Source organism: Coniophora puteana, assembly GCF_000271625.1.
Source record: "Coniophora puteana RWD-64-598 SS2 unplaced genomic scaffold CONPUscaffold_16, whole genome shotgun sequence".
NCBI lineage: Eukaryota > Fungi > Basidiomycota > Agaricomycetes > Boletales > Coniophoraceae > Coniophora > Coniophora puteana.
Window position 1 is genome coordinate 557,587 of NW_006913068.1, and position 19,278 is coordinate 576,864.

The 19,278-nt window shown below is 51.6% G+C and overlaps 8 protein-coding genes across 8 annotated transcripts; 5 read left to right on the top strand and 3 right to left on the bottom strand.

Moving 5' to 3' along the window:
* Positions 1–1,036: 1,036 nt before the first annotated feature.
* CONPUDRAFT_93342 (dolichol-phosphate mannosyltransferase subunit 3) lies at positions 1,037–1,567 on the bottom strand (the record flags this gene model as incomplete). Its single annotated transcript, XM_007776079.1, has 3 exons — positions 1,037–1,090; positions 1,156–1,263; positions 1,442–1,567. The coding sequence occupies 3 exons, from the start codon at positions 1,565–1,567 to the stop codon at positions 1,037–1,039; spliced, it is 288 nt and encodes a 95-aa protein (XP_007774269.1).
* Positions 1,568–3,164: 1,597 nt separating this feature from the next.
* On the top strand, positions 3,165–4,104 carry CONPUDRAFT_159018 (uncharacterized protein; the record flags this gene model as incomplete). Its single annotated transcript, XM_007776080.1, has 6 exons — positions 3,165–3,295; positions 3,387–3,408; positions 3,468–3,561; positions 3,614–3,677; positions 3,720–3,837; positions 3,892–4,104. 6 exons carry the CDS (start codon positions 3,165–3,167, stop codon positions 4,102–4,104), a joined length of 642 nt encoding a protein of 213 aa, XP_007774270.1.
* Positions 4,105–5,796: 1,692 nt separating this feature from the next.
* On the bottom strand, positions 5,797–7,326 carry CONPUDRAFT_147168 (uncharacterized protein; the record flags this gene model as incomplete). Its single annotated transcript, XM_007776081.1, has 1 exon — positions 5,797–7,326. The coding sequence occupies one exon, from the start codon at positions 7,324–7,326 to the stop codon at positions 5,797–5,799; it is 1,530 nt and encodes a 509-aa protein (XP_007774271.1).
* Positions 7,327–8,245: 919 nt separating this feature from the next.
* CONPUDRAFT_159020 (uncharacterized protein) lies at positions 8,246–9,834 on the top strand (the record flags this gene model as incomplete). The annotated part of the gene is made up of 2 exons (XM_007776082.1): positions 8,246–9,605; positions 9,680–9,834. 2 exons carry the CDS (start codon positions 8,246–8,248, stop codon positions 9,832–9,834), a joined length of 1,515 nt encoding a protein of 504 aa, XP_007774272.1.
* An 821-nt stretch (positions 9,835–10,655) lies between these two features.
* On the top strand, positions 10,656–11,701 carry CONPUDRAFT_159021 (uncharacterized protein; the record flags this gene model as incomplete). Its single annotated transcript, XM_007776083.1, has 4 exons — positions 10,656–10,796; positions 10,843–10,937; positions 10,986–11,504; positions 11,560–11,701. The coding sequence occupies 4 exons, from the start codon at positions 10,656–10,658 to the stop codon at positions 11,699–11,701; spliced, it is 897 nt and encodes a 298-aa protein (XP_007774273.1).
* A 973-nt stretch (positions 11,702–12,674) lies between these two features.
* CONPUDRAFT_159022 (uncharacterized protein) lies at positions 12,675–14,275 on the top strand (the record flags this gene model as incomplete). Its single annotated transcript, XM_007776084.1, has 3 exons — positions 12,675–13,920; positions 13,971–13,989; positions 14,104–14,275. 3 exons carry the CDS (start codon positions 12,675–12,677, stop codon positions 14,273–14,275), a joined length of 1,437 nt encoding a protein of 478 aa, XP_007774274.1.
* A 322-nt stretch (positions 14,276–14,597) lies between these two features.
* On the top strand, positions 14,598–15,729 carry CONPUDRAFT_65494 (uncharacterized protein; the record flags this gene model as incomplete). The annotated part of the gene is made up of 5 exons (XM_007775891.1): positions 14,598–14,709; positions 14,760–14,872; positions 14,928–15,050; positions 15,093–15,371; positions 15,484–15,729. Coding segments are annotated over 5 exons (873 nt in total), but the record flags the coding sequence as incomplete, so codon positions are not given.
* A 964-nt stretch (positions 15,730–16,693) lies between these two features.
* CONPUDRAFT_169374 (uncharacterized protein) lies at positions 16,694–18,755 on the bottom strand (the record flags this gene model as incomplete). Its single annotated transcript, XM_007776085.1, has 6 exons — positions 18,484–18,755; positions 17,978–18,425; positions 17,734–17,928; positions 17,494–17,679; positions 17,200–17,448; positions 16,694–17,146 (listed from the first exon to the last, which is right to left on the bottom strand). The coding sequence occupies exons 1-6, from the start codon at positions 18,711–18,713 to the stop codon at positions 16,694–16,696; spliced, it is 1,761 nt and encodes a 586-aa protein (XP_007774275.1). The 5' UTR covers positions 18,714–18,755.
* Between the last annotated feature and the right edge of the window lie 523 nt (positions 18,756–19,278).

The window sequence follows — 19,278 nt, forward strand, 5'->3', positions numbered from 1 at the left end:
CGAATACGAGTTCGAGGGGGGTGTCAGATTTACGTCTAGTATTCGACCCTTTACGGCTTTATTGGTTCACCCAGAAGCCTCTTGTACGGCGATATTCCTCTACGAGGTCTACAAGTAAATACCGCCTTCATACGTCTATTCTGGCGCTAGGTATCCCATTGGTACTTTTAGCGCTTACGCATTCGTGTGGCTCCGCGTTCATCGCATAGGGCCACGTTCATTGCTTACGTAGCCGTCCCGCATTACCGTGGGACTTGGACTGCATAGTAGTTACGAATACGGTAGTGACTTCACACGCTCCTGTCATATATATACAGTCGCTACCATGAATATCATCTAAGTCTTCTCTCTACCTCGAACGACTACCATCGTCAGCTACCAGCCTAACACGCTACTAACTCAACCTTCAACATAACTGCCCGGTGAGTCTGCGCTTTTATAGACTTCCCAGCTATACTCGCGTTCGTCCTTTGTCAACCAGCACGTTTGCATACTCAAACGCCGACTTTACCAACAGAACTCACACAAAGGCTAGCAAACACGCTCGAGGATCTTCGGACCGAGCGCCGACGGCGCGAGCAGGTCGAAAGTTTGCTAGAACAAGTGAACAAAGAGCGTCAAAAGCCATTCCTTGTGCCAGCTCTGCTTGAAGCTTTCGAAGAGATATCAGGCTGGACAAGCAATGATTTTGAGATGAAGGCTGTCGAATGAATGAACACCTTTGCGCCGATCTATTGGGATTTTGGAGAGCAACTTGGCAGTACATTACTCAAAACTTGATTTCTGTTTTCATTTCTGGAAACGCAACACATAATAGCGGAATGTTGTAGATGTTTGAGCGAGAGTAGCTGCAGAATGAAGTCATGCTAGAGGACCGGGGGCGTACTATTTGGGTTCACGATAGCTGAGGCCTGAGGAGCGGTGAACAAGCCGTCTCGAATTAAATAGGATGACAAGCGCAATACATGGGGATGCTTGGAGACAACGGTATCGATCAGGTATGTAAAGGTGGGCAACACGAAGGCCAGCACGGAACTTAGTCCACAGTGACACCTTTCGCGCGAAGGTCGTTCTTTGCTTCGGAAATTTGCTGGGAGAACGATGTGTGTTAGTGCGGAGCTGCGACAGAAAGTCGTAAAGAGAGAGATCGCGTACCTGAATAAGTTCAGTGTATGCCTCAGGGCAGTCTCTAAATGTCCAAAGGCCCCAACCCATGCTCCACAGCGAGTACGCCCCAAAGCTGACAAGCGCCCACCAGGGGACCTGAGCGAGAGCGTGGGGTATGCCAGCAGAGCCGCAACAGTGTATAGACGGAAACGATGGTTGGTGCACGAGTAGAGCATTCGCAGGGGGTGGTATAGCGAGCGAGGATGGCATGCACGCGAGATGAGGAGTATCACAGTGAGTTGGGATTCGGATAGAGATGGATTGGCGACCTTACCGCTGGCAGTATCTCTTGAAGTGTTTCCGAGTCGACAAGAGGGATTGGAAGGTACGAGAACAGAGCAGCGATGTAGGTGACGGCGAATATAGCGATAAAAAGTAGAATACGGTGTGCACGAGCCATGCTTGGAGTATAAGAGAGAGTCTGAGTGCCTTTAGAGGTATTCAATAAACGAGATGTTGCCAAGGTCGGAGAGAGGCGGCTTACGTGGGATGAGGAACGGTTCGAGAATGGTGGCCGTCGTCGCGAACAGCGGCGAGGAGGTACGTGTATCCACGTGACTTGTGATGGCACGCCGGAACACGGCCCGATCTTTGCCGCAGACACGGTTCCGCGTCGCACGTTGCGTTGCGCGTCACCGTCACCGTCAACTGTCCCTGGGTCCACAAGCTCAAGTCTGAGAATGCCGACGCTTTGACCGCCGACAGTGACTCGCATCTGACATATTAAACGTTCGTCCCCCGTGGTACTCGCCCAATATCACTGTGGCTGAAACGCTGGCGCCGACTCAGAAGGTGCTTTTCAACATGCATACCATCGTCCGATATGCGCCCACCAAAGCGATGCGAATCAAGTCGCTGGAGATTCCTGAGGTAATCTCATTGGCAAAGGTGGACCTGAAGACCCTCAACCTACCACTTCCAAAAGACAAGTTCATCAAGTGCGTTGACAATTGCCTGCATCTGGCTTGGTTCCATAGGGTGAGGCAAGGCTGGGTTCATTCCTTCGAAGCTTTTGGGCATCGTAAATATTTCCAGGTTTACGCTAATCAATTTGCACGTTGTTTGTCGCAGCGTCAAAACCAGATTGTCGGCATGAAACAGTGCTTTGAGAAGTTTGTCAGGGAGGAAGATTTCCTCGCGGATCAGCTGAAGGCCAGAGCGGAAGTGTGCGTTTAATTCTGAACCATTTTTATTGAGCAAAGTTAGGATTGAATGTGTGATCAAAGACAATGCATTGCAGTTGAAGCCATGTACGCTTCGCGTTCGTCCTGATTTGCATGTTGCGATGCACCGCTGACAATACGATCACTGTCAGATGCGCTGACGCGAAGTCAGACCTTGAGCTTCGTTCACTGTTTGACAACATATCTGGGCAAATTTTGGATCCGCCAGCCTCCGTCTCGCGTCTGCTGTCACTTTATGGTCACTGTGACGACGCGTCCCAAGCTAATCGGCCCCCTAGCCAAAGTCAGCTCCCCAAATCTCTCACTCGAGATGCAACGATCGCCCTTGAACCAGGAGAAGTGGTCGAAATGCACGCCAACTCCGAGCCCCCGCACTGCAAGCGTGTATATACCTGATTTTAATGTACTCGGTAGTTGATTTGCTAGAGTCACGTACCTTTGACCTGAATTTGAAGTCATGTACCCGGACCTGGTATATCAAGCCATGTACCTGGATCTGAAATGCGAAACCATGTTCACAGTGACGTCATGTGGCGTCGGTGTTTGGGGAGGGCTCCACCCCTAACAAATAAATGCAAATGTTGAACTTGGTCCTTTCGCGTTGTCTTTTCTTCCTCTGTGACACCTGTCGACCTCTGCTATCTCATCCTTCCCCTTCCTGTCCACCTCCTTTGCACCTCACGGCACCTGCTCTCGCGTTCTATGACAGCCACTGGAACAGGCTGCTTGGCCTATTAAGTACGTCCTCCTACACTATGTTGCCTTTTCGTCGTTCAACATTCACATTCCACCAGCGGACACGACACTACTACTATGGCCCGTCTACAAATCCTAGCTTCAACAACTGTCCCCGTCTTTACCTTCTCCGACGTTAGGCCATTCCTCCTTCCAGTATCCTTACAACTCAACACCAACGTCATGCGTAGAGAGGTCAATCCTCGTGGGTAGGTGATCAAGGCTCTCTCGCCAAGCGCGACATAGTTCACGTAGGTCGACCCGATGGGCCGTTCAAACAAGGCGCTGATTCCTCCGTAGGATGACCAACGCCGTCTTCGGTGTGGGCAAGCTCACGATTGGATATGACGGCACACTGCGGTCCTTGCGGCGTGCATCAAGGTGCTCGACATTCTCATGGACAACGCGCCCATGCCCTCCGCTGTTGGCATCCCTTCGCTGCGGTACAAGTGCTCACTTTGCGACCAGCATCGGCGTACGTCGCACCTTTATATTTAGTGCAGATCGCCCTGCACGCGCGTTTGCAGACATGCTCCGTCTGAATGAGAGCCAGATGGACCATGTGCCCGCGGTATACTCGGGTGGGCTCGCGTGAGTGTACTGCAACAACGCTTACATTCTGAGAAACTTTAGCGCACTTGTGCCGCTCCCGTGTATGAGTGCGCTTGCGAAACGCCTCGAGTTCCCACCCGGAGCTCCCGATAGCGACAGTGGTGCGAGGCTAGGAGAGAGCAGACATATATCGTGTTTGGTATGTTTTCGTTATTTATTGCTGTTTCGTTTACTTACTGTCATTGTCACCTAGTTATTATCTACTTTGATCTGTTCCCGCAATTTAGCTGCGCGAAAGGAGCTTCGACTTGCAGCTTCCCTCGCCGCGGCGCTCAAGAACACCGCATGCTTTGCCACGCATTTGATGCAAATAACTCGGGTGATGAGTCGGATTGATGACGGCTTCCGTACCTCTGCGCCGGCTGCTACGAAGAGCCTCAGGTGGTGGGCGGTTCAGGGGGTTTGATTATGGTTTGTATTGAATAGACTAGTCATTCCCTGTGTAGATATAAATGAATATCATCGCGTTTGCAGTGAAGTCTGCATACTTTATTTTGTGATTATCATCACGTTTTGCCATTAAAATTACTAGCTACGCATTTGATCCTGCCTCGTTTCCTCGAAAATCATGTCAAAAGGACATGAGAAAGTACATTGAATCCTGCAAAAACGTTAGTTGTTCGATCTTGGGCTTATACATGATTATCATAAAATATCTACATTATTACTATGTTCCGAAGACATGAATAATACATGAGAACTACTAACGTAAGGGCATCCTTTACGCACATGAGTTTCAGGTATCTCCGCCCTCACAGTGCCCTGAGCCAGGAGAGGTGGTTGAATCGCGTTCTTCATCTGCGCTTGACATCGACACGGAAACTACTAATGAGCCTGATTGCACTTCAACTCCACATCCCAAAGCTGAAGGAGGACCAATCCGTCGTGGTATGGAGGTGGATGACGCGTCTCTTTCCTCTCCAAAGCAGTTTGAGCTCCTTCTGTCTATTTGGAATGCGGAAGGAGACCCCACGGGGGATGCCTCTATCCCCGTTTCGACTTCTTCGGATGATACTCAGACGAAAGCCACTTCTCTCCAGGGAGAGCTTACACCACGTCCTGAGGACAAGGAGACTGTCGATAGACTTTCTCGCGAGTTTTTCGAAGCACAAGACGAGATGCGTGCTCTTAGGAGCCAAACACGGCATCTCGCACGCAAGTTGGAGCTTCTTGGTGCTCGCGGCATTCTATTTAAAGATGAAAAGCAGAGAGCAAATTTTAGGTCCCCTCTTCTTCGTGTCCTCCGTATTAATCAACCTATTGCGAATGACAGCGGACCAGATGATCTCAATCATGTATGATGCCTTACGAGCCGAACGACGCCGGAGGATCAGAGCTGAGCAAGCACTCGTGGACGTTTTCTCTGTGCCTGCGCGGTTGAGACGCTCACCTAGAGCTGATTCTTGTGCGAATCAAAACACTCAGGGTAACATTAACCACATTCGCCATCCTTGAACATTCATGTAGATTTAGCTTATATTGACCTAACTTTCCACGTAGACTTATAATCACCCCAGAATAATTCAGTAACGCATGTACTTTCCATAGTAACCGCCCTCCTAACAGTCTTCATAATTTATCGGTCCGTATAGGTCCATGTGTACAGGTATGAAGCGCCTTCCTACGCATTCCATTATGAGTTAATTGAAATACCGTACATGGATAGTAAGTAATGCACAACGTGCTTTACGAGCCGTAGTCCGACTCATAATAATTATCCATCAGATCGACACTAAAATGAACCAATAATGATAATCACTGAGCACGAAGTTTTCTCTACTTAACTTTGTCGACATATGAATAGATCGATCACAAATTCATGATAAACATGATGGGCGACATAACACTGCAATGTATGGCAGCCTCCTCTCATGCCTCCGGTTTCTGTATGCGAGAAAGTTAAAGTACTATTCCACAGTATCCGGGGTGGATTGGCAAGTTCAGCTCGTTCTTTGACATGGCTGTTGCGCAAAAGGCGTCGTTTTAGTTTAATATATTCTACAAGAGCTGTAAGTCGACTGCATAAACACTTTTCACAAGGCTCGTGAATTTGTGCAGAACACAATGATTCGTAAGGGAGTCTCTCATCGAAATGAATTTATTCCCTTTCAACCTTAACTAGACCCATCATTTCAGCAAACACGACCGTCCAAAAGTTTATGCTCCATTCTATGGACGTTATTTCGTATCGATCTGAGTGATCCCAAGTTGAAAGCCACGCCCGCGCAGCCTGGACGCTGGTCTCATCGTTGCAGAGGTGTGAGTACATATTTGAAGTGACGGTCGGTTCACCCTGATTACACGTGCGAAGCGATGGCACAACGTGGTGCAGCACCTTTGCAAGTGGCTCGATGTCATGGAGGCGCTCCGAGGCATGCGTGATATCTAACCAGGTGATGACTGAATTATGCGGGAGCTGTGTGACTGTTGTTGAACCGGCGAACTTGGATTCGGAGATGGACTCGGCCGCTACATCAACCTGGCGTGGGTCCACGCGAACTGCGATATTGAGATAGGCGAGACGCGGGCAGGACTCGAGGACAGCGAACAGGCCCGCAAGTGATGCTGGGCGTTGCAGTGTTTTGAGCTGCAGTCGTTCAAGGCGCGGCCAACACGAGACAAGCACAGTGAGCGCTTCATCCGAGTTTTCGTCCCTGTCTGAGTCTTCGTTGTCCGCAACGTCCTCAAGCATAATAGGATGGTGATGGAAATCAATCATGAGCTCTGTTAACATCGAGAATGCGCGGAGCGGAGAGAGGGCATCCTTGGTGAGGTAGCCGTGGGGTGGGATAATGCTTGACCTGTTAGACTCGGAGAGCGTGATGCTGGTCAGGTAAGCATGTGACACGCATTCCGCGAGGGACGTAAATATCAAGGACGGGGGCCGCGGCGAAGGCTTCACGACGTTTGGTCTGGTAGATGGCACGAACTGGACAGTGTGCAGACGAGCAACTGGACTTGCTGAAAGGAAAGAGGGAGATACCGTGCTATTCTCATCTAGAAGCAGTGCTTTAAGTGCTCGGGAAAAAGTATCGATGCCATCGACGTTTAGAGACAGGCGACTAATCTCGCGTACGCCATATTGCCCCGAGAGCCACGGTGCTGCTGTACTGACTGGTACGGAGAGGTGGCCTAGGGACGGCGGCGATGCCTTTGTGAGATGGGTCAAAATGTCCTGGTTCAGTGCGCCACAGTCGACGGTGCGTAGGTGCTCCCATTGACAAAGTGTCTTTGTCAGCAATTCTAGCTCTCCATCATCCGGCAACCGCGGATTGGTGTTATGCAAGCAAGAAAACGATTCGACGAGTGGGCAAAACTTGGTGAGTAGCGGTGCATCGGAGAAGAAGCTATTTGGAAACATGGACGTTACACGAATTGCGCGCAGACTGGAAGAAAGCAGAAGGTCACTGGTCATGAGCAAGCGGTATTTTGAATTGTACATCGTGGAACCTTGTACATGGAGGGTGTGCAGCTTTGGGAAGAGGTTGGATAACGGACAGGCTGAGAGAGCGCGATAGACACAAGCGTCGATTGCGTGAATTTCTTCATCTGAATCTCTTGCATCAAGGGTAACTGTCTTGACTCGACGCGAGAATGAAAGTAGGATTTCCCATTCTTCCAACGTCATTCCGCGAGAAAAAGTCTACACGTAAAGCCATGTCATTTGTCAGCCCATATACCGCACCTCAGCCGTGGGAACATGACAAGATCGTATTAGTGGACGCACCAGAATTCGAGTAGACCGGGTCGGCTGGTGAACGAAATGCCACAATTCGTGCGGAAGGCACCTGAGAAGGTCTGAGAGAGTTAAGATGTTGGCGTAGAGAGCATCAAGCGCAGGCTCTTTGAACATATGGCACACCCTTGCGAGACTCGATAAGGCACTTCGATCGTCGACTTGGTGGAAGATGGCCTCAACGAGCTCTTGGATGAGCAACAAAGGGTGCATGGCCAAGGCTGGACGCCTTGAATTCGGCTGGTGTTCGTGGTGAAGGGAATCGTGGAAAGTGGAGGGAGGCTGGAGGGAGCACTTGATGGGACACCGTCAAGTCAGTGAAGTGAGCTTCAATTGCTGTGCATTACACAACCGGTAATCTGGAGCTGTCCCGGCCACGCTATCTTTGGCTAGGATCCGCCGCCACCGTCCCATCGCCCAGGTTCAATATCAATGACAACGTTATCAACAGTTTTTCCAGAGTTTGGGGGAGTTCATCGGTAGCACGAAGTAAAGAAAACCAGGTTCATCAGGGGAAATGACATGAGGTCTAGTGGAAATTTGTTGCCTTTGCCAAATATCGGCGCCTCGAGCCACCACCCAAACCCTTTGTTGGTCCATATGTGTGTATGTTGTGATCTCCAAACACGTGATGATGGAGCGGCCAAAATAGGCTAAACCACTCGACGCGGTCTCCACACCATCGCGTCCACGTTGTGTCCACCCCTGCCTGACTTCAGGATCAATGCCACGAAAGTACGTTGCAAAGTTTATTGAGGCAGTAAAATGGCCGGAGCGCTATCGTCTTCCACCAATGGGTTAGTGACAGTCCATGACGATGTTAAGAAGTTTCTTCGCTGAAGCGTCGGGTGGCTCTTCAGAAGACGGTGGATCTGACTGTGGAGACGAGGATGACGACGAAGATGAAGGCGAGGGTGATGACAAAGATGAAGATGACGATGACGACGAAGATGGAGATGAGGATGAGGATGAAAACGAGGGCGATGACGAAGATGAGGGTGACGACGAAGATGAAGACAATGTCGATGATCTGAGGTGCACTGTGGTCCGCCTAAAGCACGACTGGACATGTCCTGAGTGTGGGAAAGGTGCTGAGAGGTGCTTGTGTCCGTACGCGATGAAAGCCTGCAGGTGCAAGGGTGGGCAACTAATGCCATGGGATGATGCATGTGGACACTGTGAAAAGAATAAGTATTCCTTGGAGGAAGAGGATGATGAGGAAGAGGAGGGAGAGGAGGAGGGAGGGCATGACGACTACACCTTCCAAGAAGAGGAGGGATGCTACTGCGGGTTATTTGAAGAGTGTATTGAAGGCTGCGACCGCGGAGAAGACGAAACTTGCGACTGTTGGCGGTACCACAATTGTGTTTGCTCTGATTCGGAGGACGAAGACTGGCGTTGCTCAGATGCCGAGGACTCGCATAGTGCAACGGACGAATCAGAAGAGGACGAAGAGGCTGGTAAGCGGAACCGTATCCTTCCTGTTGTGGCCCTTGACTCTCCACCAGACGAAGGCACCGACGTAGGATCTCATGCTTCCGACGATACACAGCTCTGCGAGGTCTCTTCTCAAAGCCGCGATATTGTTGTGCAGGCCCTCCCTCCGCCGCTGGCTATGCATTGTGCATCAGACGACTCGTCTTCTTGCTCGTCAGGAGATGAAGACATGGATACCGACCGGGCTTCTTCCAACCATTCCCCTCCTCCCCCTTCCGAACACTCCCAGTTGGACATCGTTCTTAGTGACTCCGAAGAAGCTGACAATGTAGAAGAATTGACTGGGCACCTACAACCGGACGACGGCAACATCGCTTCTATGCCGGCGTTCCCAGTACCCCCGTTGGTCTCTCCTCTCTCCCACAGAGGGACACAGACATCGCCCCAATCTCAGCAGCCCGCGCATACAGTCAAAATTCTCCGAGACGCTTCAGCACAGACGCTCCATTCTCCTGCTAGTAACGTTGCTCAGATCTCCGATGAACAAGCGAGGATTGAGGAACTTACTCGAGAGCTAAGGGAGTCAGGAGAAGAAATACAGCGGGTTCAAGCCCGCTCTCGGAACATCTCGCGAGAGCTGGAGCGCCTGCGTGCGCGAAATCATAGCATAGGCTCGCGCTCGGCTGACCCTGGCGATGATCCAGGTTGGGGCAACATGGACGCCATGGAGGAAGGTGAGTGAAGTTCTGCTTATGTCTTTATGACGAACTTGAACCATTCGAACCGTGCGGTTGATGGCATTGGTTAGAGCTCAACAACAGAATAGCGAATCTCTTCGAGACCCTTCGGGCGGAACGTCGGAGGCGAGTGCGCGCAGAGACTATGCTTGGAGAAATCTCTAGATCCAATCAAACGCAGCCGCCTCTTCCGGCACTGTTGAGGAGGCGGCACTGGCTCCAATGAATATGGAACATCCACTACGTTTTACGGCGAATCGCTCAAGTCGCGAGTAGATGGCTTATTCGTGGCTAGTCGCGGCTGATCGGACCGGGTCGAGGCTTCTAACCAGACGCGTCGTTATTTGGTTCGAGTAACACGGCTACCACGTTACATTCGAATGTCATACTACACTCAATTAGACTGCCTCGCTTCTTGTTAACTACCGTCGACTACTTGTTAAAAAGTCGCTCTTTCTATTCGAATACCGCGTGCAATCACACGACTCGACTAGGGCCGACTACCCTGGGTAAGTGATATTGAGCAAGTCCCCTATTCGAGGCTATATGTGGCGGGACCGACCGGACAGGACACTGCAGGATTCCCGAAGCAGAACGTCGTAAGACCGATTCAGTCCCTCGCCCTCTCCTGCTTCTTTTTTGCTAAGTGTCTCGCTCCACCGCTCTCTCGCACCTTCATACTAGCTTGACCTCTTGACCTCTCGCACCCTCATCCTCTCGCACTCTTGTCCTCTCGCACACTCGTTCTCTTGCACTCTTGCACCCTCTTGCACCCTCTTGCACCCTCGTTCTCTTTGCCTCTCGTGCCCTCGTCCTCCTGCATCCTCTTGCATACATGGTACAACCGTACACAGGCCGCCCAGGACACATCCGTTGACGCAAGGGTAATTAGAAGCCATCAAATCGATGGAATGCTGGTCGAACAAGCTGGCCAGCCCACTGCGTCCAAACTTTGGGGCAGCCTTATAATGGCGAGTCCCACGTCCGTCTCGCTGCCATCGCCTCTTTCTTCTCCCTGCCTCAACTCTCACACAATCCGCTCGAGCCATGCCCCTCCATAGTACATTCATCCAGGGTAACAGCATTATGCTGAACATGGCAGACGATTCGCGATCTCCCGTTGGTGCACATAACGGCGACTTCATCTTTCAGCATCGCCTGTTCATGGGGTCGTACTGGGGCAACTTGGTAGGGGATATGCCTTTGTATGAGTGGCGCTGACCTTTTCTCCCAGCACATTATTGTGAAGCAATATAAAACAGAGGCCGAGATCGAGCTCGAGCACGCCGCTCTCACGCAGAGGGCATACCAGGGCGAGTCCATTGCGAGGTGAGCTTTGACCTTATCATTTTAGTATAGGTTGACGCATACAGCTAGCCCGTTCCGCTACAGGTTCGCTGTCGCAGAGCACCTCACGTATATGCTACCGGAGCCAGCAAACGTTAGCTTGCTTCGTCAAGCATATCCCAACCGACTCTTCTGCGTCAAGCCTCGGGTCATCGACACCCCCGATCGAGTCTCCATCCCACTGGTGCCTCGGGTCCGCAACACCATCCCCAACGCGCCTTGTGCGTCCACGCCAGTCGTCGACCACAACGAGGTGGATATCGACGAGATGGCCACCTCGGTGTTACATACCGAGCCTACTTTGGTCGATGACAGCAACGACGACGATGACGTCGAATACGTCCGCTCAAGCAGTCCCGATCTCCCTCCTCTCGCCGTACTTATCGATCGCATCATGCGCGAGAGGAGGGAGCAGAACACGATTGTCATCAATGACTCGGATGATGATTCCGAGCCCAACGTGCGCCCTTCCAAGAGACCCAGAGGATCGACCTCTGACGACATCAAAGACGATCAGGCTATTGTGGACGCGCGTCAGTTCGATGTCTTGTATGTTTTCTAATGTTTTTTTCTTTGGAAACCACAGTCTTATGTTTTTTGTTAGCGCATTGGCGAGACCTCGTCACCTATCTCTCCCGGCCCCCAACCAGCTTGCTCTTGCCGCTCAGAACATCTTGCGTACCGAATTCGGACGCGATCTCGAGCCTATTCCGGAGACTTCCGAGGCTGACATGAATGAAGTCTGATTAATTAAGCGAACATTCTTATTTTATTCTTGTAACTGGAGGTCATACAACATGTACTTGCATTCAGAATCGTATCCAAAAGTTAACTGTTCCTCCCTTTGACGTCCACGCTAGCGAACCTACTTCATTTGAACGTCAAACTATCGGCAAGTAGTCTCTATTATACACTGTCAAATACATTCTACTAGCCACGAATAGACAAGATAATAACCTAGCTATATCAGCTATTTGAGGCTGTAAATGGCGGTACTCTTGCCCGAATTTCTCTAAGTGCATTGCCAGTCCCATCTAGATATCGATCTCATTTCCTCAGCGACTCACCCTGACATGCCACCTTAATCCAACATCGAGGTCAGTTTCCCCCCTCATCTCGTTCCTCACCAACACCCCTTGTCACCTCATTTTCTTGTACCTCACTATGCCTAAGGTGAGTTCTTCATAATGTACTCATGATCTAAACATCTACATTGTTATAAAGCAACCTACAACATCTCCCCTCCTCTTCTTCTGCGATTGCACGCATACATGCTGTTTAGTCAATCCCATTCGTGGTGGCACAGATGTCCCGTTTTCGACACGAGAAGATCACCGCCGCCGACAGAGGACTGCCGGGTCAGCACTGAGCCAGCGAGGCCGTGGAGCAGGGGCAGTACGGGGCACTTTCGGAGGGTCCACGCGTACGGTTACGTCCTCGAGAGGCCAAGGGCGAGGCCGAGGCCGAACCTCTCGAGGACGCGGTGCTCCATCGGCAATGCTCGAGGCACTGCGGCCACATCTAGGGAGCTCGACAATATCCGCGCCCACGAACACGCAGCCGGGTGCGCCGTTGTTGTTGCCACGAGATAACGACAGCACAAGTTGTCGTTTGTCAAGGTGCGTCTAATCCTGCCATGCATACATGTCCTTGTACCTAATGATCACTCCCGGGTTTGATGCCTGCATGTACAGTACACTGCGCATGTCAAGTGACAGCATGGACATCGATGCTACTGAAGACTTTGCCATGGAGACTCAGACGGACGACTCCATAGCTCCCCCTTCCGCCGAAGCGCAGCCATCGGTCATTCCCCCTGCTCCTCGTTCGCTCTATACCGGCCCAACGACATCTCAAACCAACATCCAGCATCCAAGCGTCAGTCATCCCAGTATCCACGTTCACGATGCAGACGCCAACACTCCCATCTACCATGCCGACGACCACGTACAGCTCCCAGAGGTGCTGGCCACTCCCGGCGCTCAGTCTCTGTTGCCGGGTTCGTCATCAGGCCCAGCTTTGCGTTCAACTCGATCTGCGCGCAAGCGGCGACCAGCACGTGTTCGGGCGGCTCCCATTGACTATGAAGAGGATGCACCAGATGACCCTCTTCCACTTCCCAGGACCGCTCAGCCTCGTACTGCAGAGGACCCGCTGGGTCTTTACGACGATTCTGACGGTGGCGAAGACGTTCACCACAATCTACTACTACACACTCAGACCGAGAACGATGACAGCAGCTCTCGGCCTATACCCGCCAACACCCTATCTGACAACAACATTCTAGTCGAGCTTCCCACTCCGGCTGAATACCCCATGTCGGCAGACCCAAATACCACGTATATGGCTGCCCACGACAGCTGGCTTGTTCGCCTCGTCATCCTTCTTGTGGCATTCCTACATGCGGCTCATCACGTCTCCTTCCGTGCTTGCAGGATTATTCTGCAGTGCAGCCGTGCTATATTACTTGCCATGGACGCTTATGACCCGACTCCGAGGCCAGGAAGACCCACTTTCCCCGTTACGCTTGGCACTGTCATTGTCCGTCTCGACCTTGAAGATCATTTCAAGATTTTGCCTACATGTAGCAACTGTCAACGGCTGTTTCCATCGTCGGCTCCCATTAGCACGAAATGCCCTGATTGTCAGGAGCCTATCTACAAGCCGGTGTCGAATTCCATATTTCGCCGGGTAACCGGCTGTGCGGCCAAACCGCCGCCACCTGTCTCAGCCTCCCCGTTCCAGCTTCCATCTTCGCTTCTAGCCGACTTTCTCGCGCGGCCAGGGATGGAGAAGCAATGCGAGATATGGAAGACTTGCCAACGAACGCCAGGTGTGCTCCATGACATTACTGATGGACGCGTGTGGAACGAAGCAGAAGGCCCAGACCAGAAGCCCTTCTTTCCTCTGAATGGCGAGGAAGGCAGCGAGTTACGCATAGGAATCACGGTCAGCTTGGACTGGTGTGTGCATTTGCAGCTGTGTCATCTAACCATAGCGCTAACTACGTATTAGGTTCTGTCGAGAGACATCTGTATATGGGTCTAGTCACTCATCCGGCGTGTTCTCTATCTGTGTTTCGAACCTCCCGCGAGCATCAAGGCAAGTGATATACTGCCTTATCATGATACCGCTAATCACACTATAGATATCGTGCCGAGAACCTTCTCGTGTCGTTCATGACCCCTGGCCCTCAAGAACCAACAGCTGAGGAGCTGCAACACTATCTGAAGCTCGTTGTTGACGATCTTGAGCAGCTTTTCAATAACGGTGTCGTATATCATACACCCTGTACACCAGAAGGCAAGTCCTCCGTTTAGTTTGCCATCGTCATTGTTGACTAAAATTCAAATTTCCATCAGGCCGTCGTGTGCGTGTCATGCTTTTGGGGATTATTTGTGACCATCCGGCGCTTTGCAAGATGTCCGGCTTTGCAGATCACGCCCACGATCAGGCGCCATGCCCCAAATGTAAGGTTACGGGGGATGAACTCTTCTCCGAGCTATCTCTTCAAAATGGCAAGTTGGTCTTGTTCCGTTGATCGTGTTATTCTAATCATGGACTACAGGTTATGAACAACGGTCTAACAGCGAACATAAACGATTAGCCTGCGAACACCGTGAGCTGAACACTGCCAAAGCACGAGAAGAACACTTCAAGCGGCATGGTTCCCGATGGTCTGAGTTTATGCGACTTCCGTACTTTAACCTTGTTCGTCAATCGGTAATTGACCCAATGCACAACTTGCTTCTTGGTGTGTCGTACTTTTATTCTTACTACGTGAAAACCTCATTCGTCACCCAGGAGTTGTGAAGACCCAGTGGCATGACCGGTGGATCAAAACGTCAGCCATCCGCGCACCGACTCAGGCTGGCAATGGACGAGAGCTTGGTGTTATACACCGGTTTCTCGAGTCAGTACGTGACGTGTTTCTACCTTTAATTGTGTTATATATGCACTCATTGGTGTCAGTTTGAGACGCCTTCATGGGCTGGCAAGCTGCCTGCTCGTGTTGGCGAGCCAGCTGGAGGTTCGCTTACAGCGGACGAGTACAAGTTTGCCATGCTAACTGCATGGCCATTAATTGTGAGCGGGGTTCATCTCACGTTTGATTAAACTGATCATATTCGATGTTAGATCCCAACTATATGGGATCGGTTTATTGACGATGCTAACAAGGACCAAGAAAAGGCGGTTGACGAGTACCCCGGTCGATACGCTGCGTGGCAAGCAGAGTGGAATAGCTGGCGCGAGCGAAACCCTTTGGCACCCATCACCGGCAAGCATAAGAAGAAAGACAAGGATCCAGAACCTGTTGCACCGAAGCCTCCCAAGGTCCGCATGCAGGCTGGCGAGCCAGAGAACCTCTTACGCTTGGCGACTGCTCTCAAAATCTACTGCGCGAGTTCTGTCTCTGTTGCCGCGCTTCCTCGAGCTGAACACCTTTTACAAGAATACCTTGTCAATTATCGGATGGTACGTCTACTAGTTATATACATTTATATGGCTAACACTAATGTACACCAAGCTATACGGCGCTAGCGCACTGAAGCCCAATTTTCATTGGGCGGTGCACCTCACCGAACAGATTCAAGACTTCGGCCCCGTGTATAACTTCTGGGCGTTCCTGTCAGAACGATTGAACAAAGTCCTGAAGAACTCGAACGTCAACAACTGGAAAGGGGGTCAGATTGAGATAAGCATGCTACGCGAGTTCTCGCGTGCATCACGTCTCAATGCGTTGGTAAGTACATGTGTTATTGTCCTCAATTAGCACCTAAGTATGAGTAGATTGGTACCATCGCTCTTGAACCAGAGAACAACACGGTCAAAACCGTTGTTTGCGCGCTCGGAACCATTGATCCTAGCCACGGAACACTGCACGAGGGTGCCACAGACGACGGTGGGTTTATTGTTTGTCTCACCAGCCCATTGGTTTGCACCACTACCCTTACCCTCCCAGATACCTGGTCACCTTTCTCTTGTCACGCTGGGGCCGTTCATGAGCTACAGCAGCTATCCGACACGGCACTAGTCTGTCTTCTTCGCTACTATAACGCAGTTGCCGAGGAAGCTAGAATCAAAACAAGGTTCCGTTTCTCCGGCGTTGTCAATCCCTCCACTAATGCCATTGCCCTCAACGAGTCTGCTGCCATGCACCATTATGCGCTCCTCCACGGCCGTCGAATTGTTCCGGTTTCAAGAGCACGAAACGAGTCCGCAGCCTCTGCAATTGTCCGTGTTGCCGTTGGCGGTGATGCATTCATGTATGGCGAGGTCATCCGAATCTTTTCGCACGAGCAGATGCAAGCTCCGGCCCCCAGCCATGGTCTCTTTGCTGAGTTTCGGTGGATGAAAGAGCTCGCGTTGTCCCCCACATCTGACGACTACTGGAATGATTTGTAAGTAACACCTTCATCCATGCAGAGCGTGAGCGCTAAAATACACTCAAGCCCCGAACTGGATATGCACTGCTTTGCGCTGAATGAGTTTCACCCTCCTAACGTGTTTGAAACTGTCTTTCCTTTTCATTTCATCAGTTGCCACGTCGCCCGTGGGGTCATCGAGACTTGTGATCCATCAATGTGGATCACGACAACACTGGATAGGGTGAGTCTCTTCACTGACATGCTATACGCGTACTACTGGTACTGATATACATTCGTATATAGCATCCAAGATAACTAGCTTGGAATCTGCCATTATAATCCTACACATCTGATCCAGCTTTTGGTACGTCAATTCACACTGCCTCCTTCTCCGCTACTGGTACCACCACCCTCGTTAGCGGTGACACCCTCATTTTCATTACCACCCATGTCTCCGCCGTCGCTCGTGTTGCCTCCACCTCCCTCGCCGACTTCACCAGTACCCCCCTCGCTGATTCCACCTCCCTCACCAGCCCCACCTCCCTCGCCGACTCCAACTTCCTCATTCTGCCCCTCAACTTGTTTCTTTTCACCAAATCCTGTCGGATCGCCCCACTTGGTCCACCGCCCAAGGTTCACCCGCTCCTTGTTCGCCTCGTACCACTCCATGTTAATGCCAAAGTTCCAAGGCTCCATCTTCTCTGGAAGACGCGGAGACACACGGTCAGTACCATATACACGTATGACAATTGCTGTTTCTGATTCCTTTGCAGACATGACGGTACGACGGAGTTCCCGTAGCTTCTCAAACACGAGCGACATCTGACATTGCGCTGCATTAGACAATAGACGCTAGGAGCGAATGTTCAACATACCTCTTCAGAACGCCATGCCGGCCTCAAGACTTCAAAGAACCTGAGTGCAGCGAACGCATCCCCACAGGTGGGTAAGGCTAACTTCTCCGCCATCCTAACCTTCCACTGATGCTTTGATTCAACTTCTTCATCTTCGGGGCCTGACGCTTCGTCCGACATGAAGTCCTCGTGGATGACGGGACTCGGGTCTGCCTTGTAAAGGTCGAAATAGGCCTCGATGATGGCGGGCTCCTCAAGCTTCTCGGCTTTCTGTTGAAAGGTGAGTAAGGGTCTAGATAGTATTCTGATACTGACCTGCTGGCGACGTCCTGTCCAGCGTCCACGCTGATCCGACATCTTCGATCGCTTCTGCGCTGCTGGATCATTTTGCCGTTTCCACTCTGTCCTCATGCCACTCCAGGTTACCTTCACCAGCGTCTCGAGGCTAGCTTTGTTCCACTTCACTTTCCGATCCATCAGGTCGTCGGGAAGCGTTTTGCTCTATCAATCATTGTGAGTCCGCTTATTTGGCTTTCATGAAGTGAATATACGCACTGTGATGTTGTCCCAGGCTTGCTGGACGATCGCACTGAGCACCGGCTCGTTTCGGGCATCATCAACGGGCGCAGAGAAGAGCGGAGTCACGTAGTCGATTCCTCGTGCAGCGTCCGTGCGTTTATTCTGATCATTTGGCCATCTTTCTCCATGCATGACACCGCACCGTTTGCGGAATGCAGGCTTGATGAGTCTCTGAATGGTATGTTATTACTTGTACACGGCGGTTGACTATGAGACTTACGAAGAGTTTGTTTCTTGCGTTCTTGGCCGGCCCAGGTGTCAATTTTTCTGTACAGACATCGATGGCGTCCTCATCGTACATGCCGGCGCGAGAGCCATCTTGATTCCGTCGCTCAAGTGCACTCGGGCGCCCACCACGCCGGCCACTCCGCCCGCCACGACCTCTAAGGGTGTCGGTTCCACGAAGCGGCACTTCTGTCGGTGCTGGACCCATCGGTGTGTTGTCGATGGTGGACTCGACACTGACAGCGGCTGCTGGCGCTGCCTCTTCTGCACGTGGGCGTGTCTCCGTTTGCGTGCGCCGGCGCCGGCGGGGAGGGGACTTGGTTCGTTCGGCGCTCGACAGCGAGTCCGAGCGATGACGGCGTCTTGACCTGGATGGCCAGCGCGAGCCCTCCCTCGAGTTCCTGTTTGGGGAACGCTGCACGTCACGACCCCGCGGCTGGTCCCTATGTAAGCTCCAGAGGTGAGTAAGTGCACAGTTTAGAGAAGTATATGGCTACTCACCGCTGCGCGTACGGATTAGCCTCATTGGGACCGTCCACAGAGTGATCGTGGTACTGGGTGGTCCACCGGCTATCCAATCGACGGCGCCGCTCTAGCTCTTCCTGCGCAGTGAGCACGGGATCAACGACGACAAGTCCGAGGTGCCGGTACCATGCCGCCTTCTGGTCCACTGGGAGCGCGTGCCACGATTCCTCGGTCACGGGAACGCCGGGGGGGAGAGGTAGAGACATGCTACGCTGGAGGTTGGGCTGGGAGTAGGGGATGCGGCTAGCAGGGGACGGAGGCGGGGCGGGATCAGGGCGGCGGCGGGATCAGCTAGGCGCGCTTGAGCGCTTTTATCTATTCGAGGATGTGGGGTATGATCTAATATATTCCATTCGAATCACAAAAAGAGCTTCTGTTTGAAGCATTGTCTGGTATGACATAGTAAATTCCATTTGAATCACTAGTAGGGCTTCTATTCAAGCATTTGGGCTGGCAATCGAACGGTCTAGCCAAGCGTTTGGAATGTCCTATTCAGCCATGACTACGTTGCTAACTTCTATGTGCATATCACCTGTGTTAGTCGAGCGTTTGAATTGAAGCTTCACTAGCTGATGAATAATTCACGGAATCAAAACAGGTCGTAGGTATTTAAGCCCGAGCTTGCCGCATGCTTGGATATTCGACCAAGTACGAATAGGAACTCTATTACAGCCTCAAATAGGGGGGTACGCGACCTAGTGATCATGGAGAACACGTTTTCTCCCTATGTCTTGTCCATCAGCTGCGCTACCCCTTCTGCTTACGCCAGGA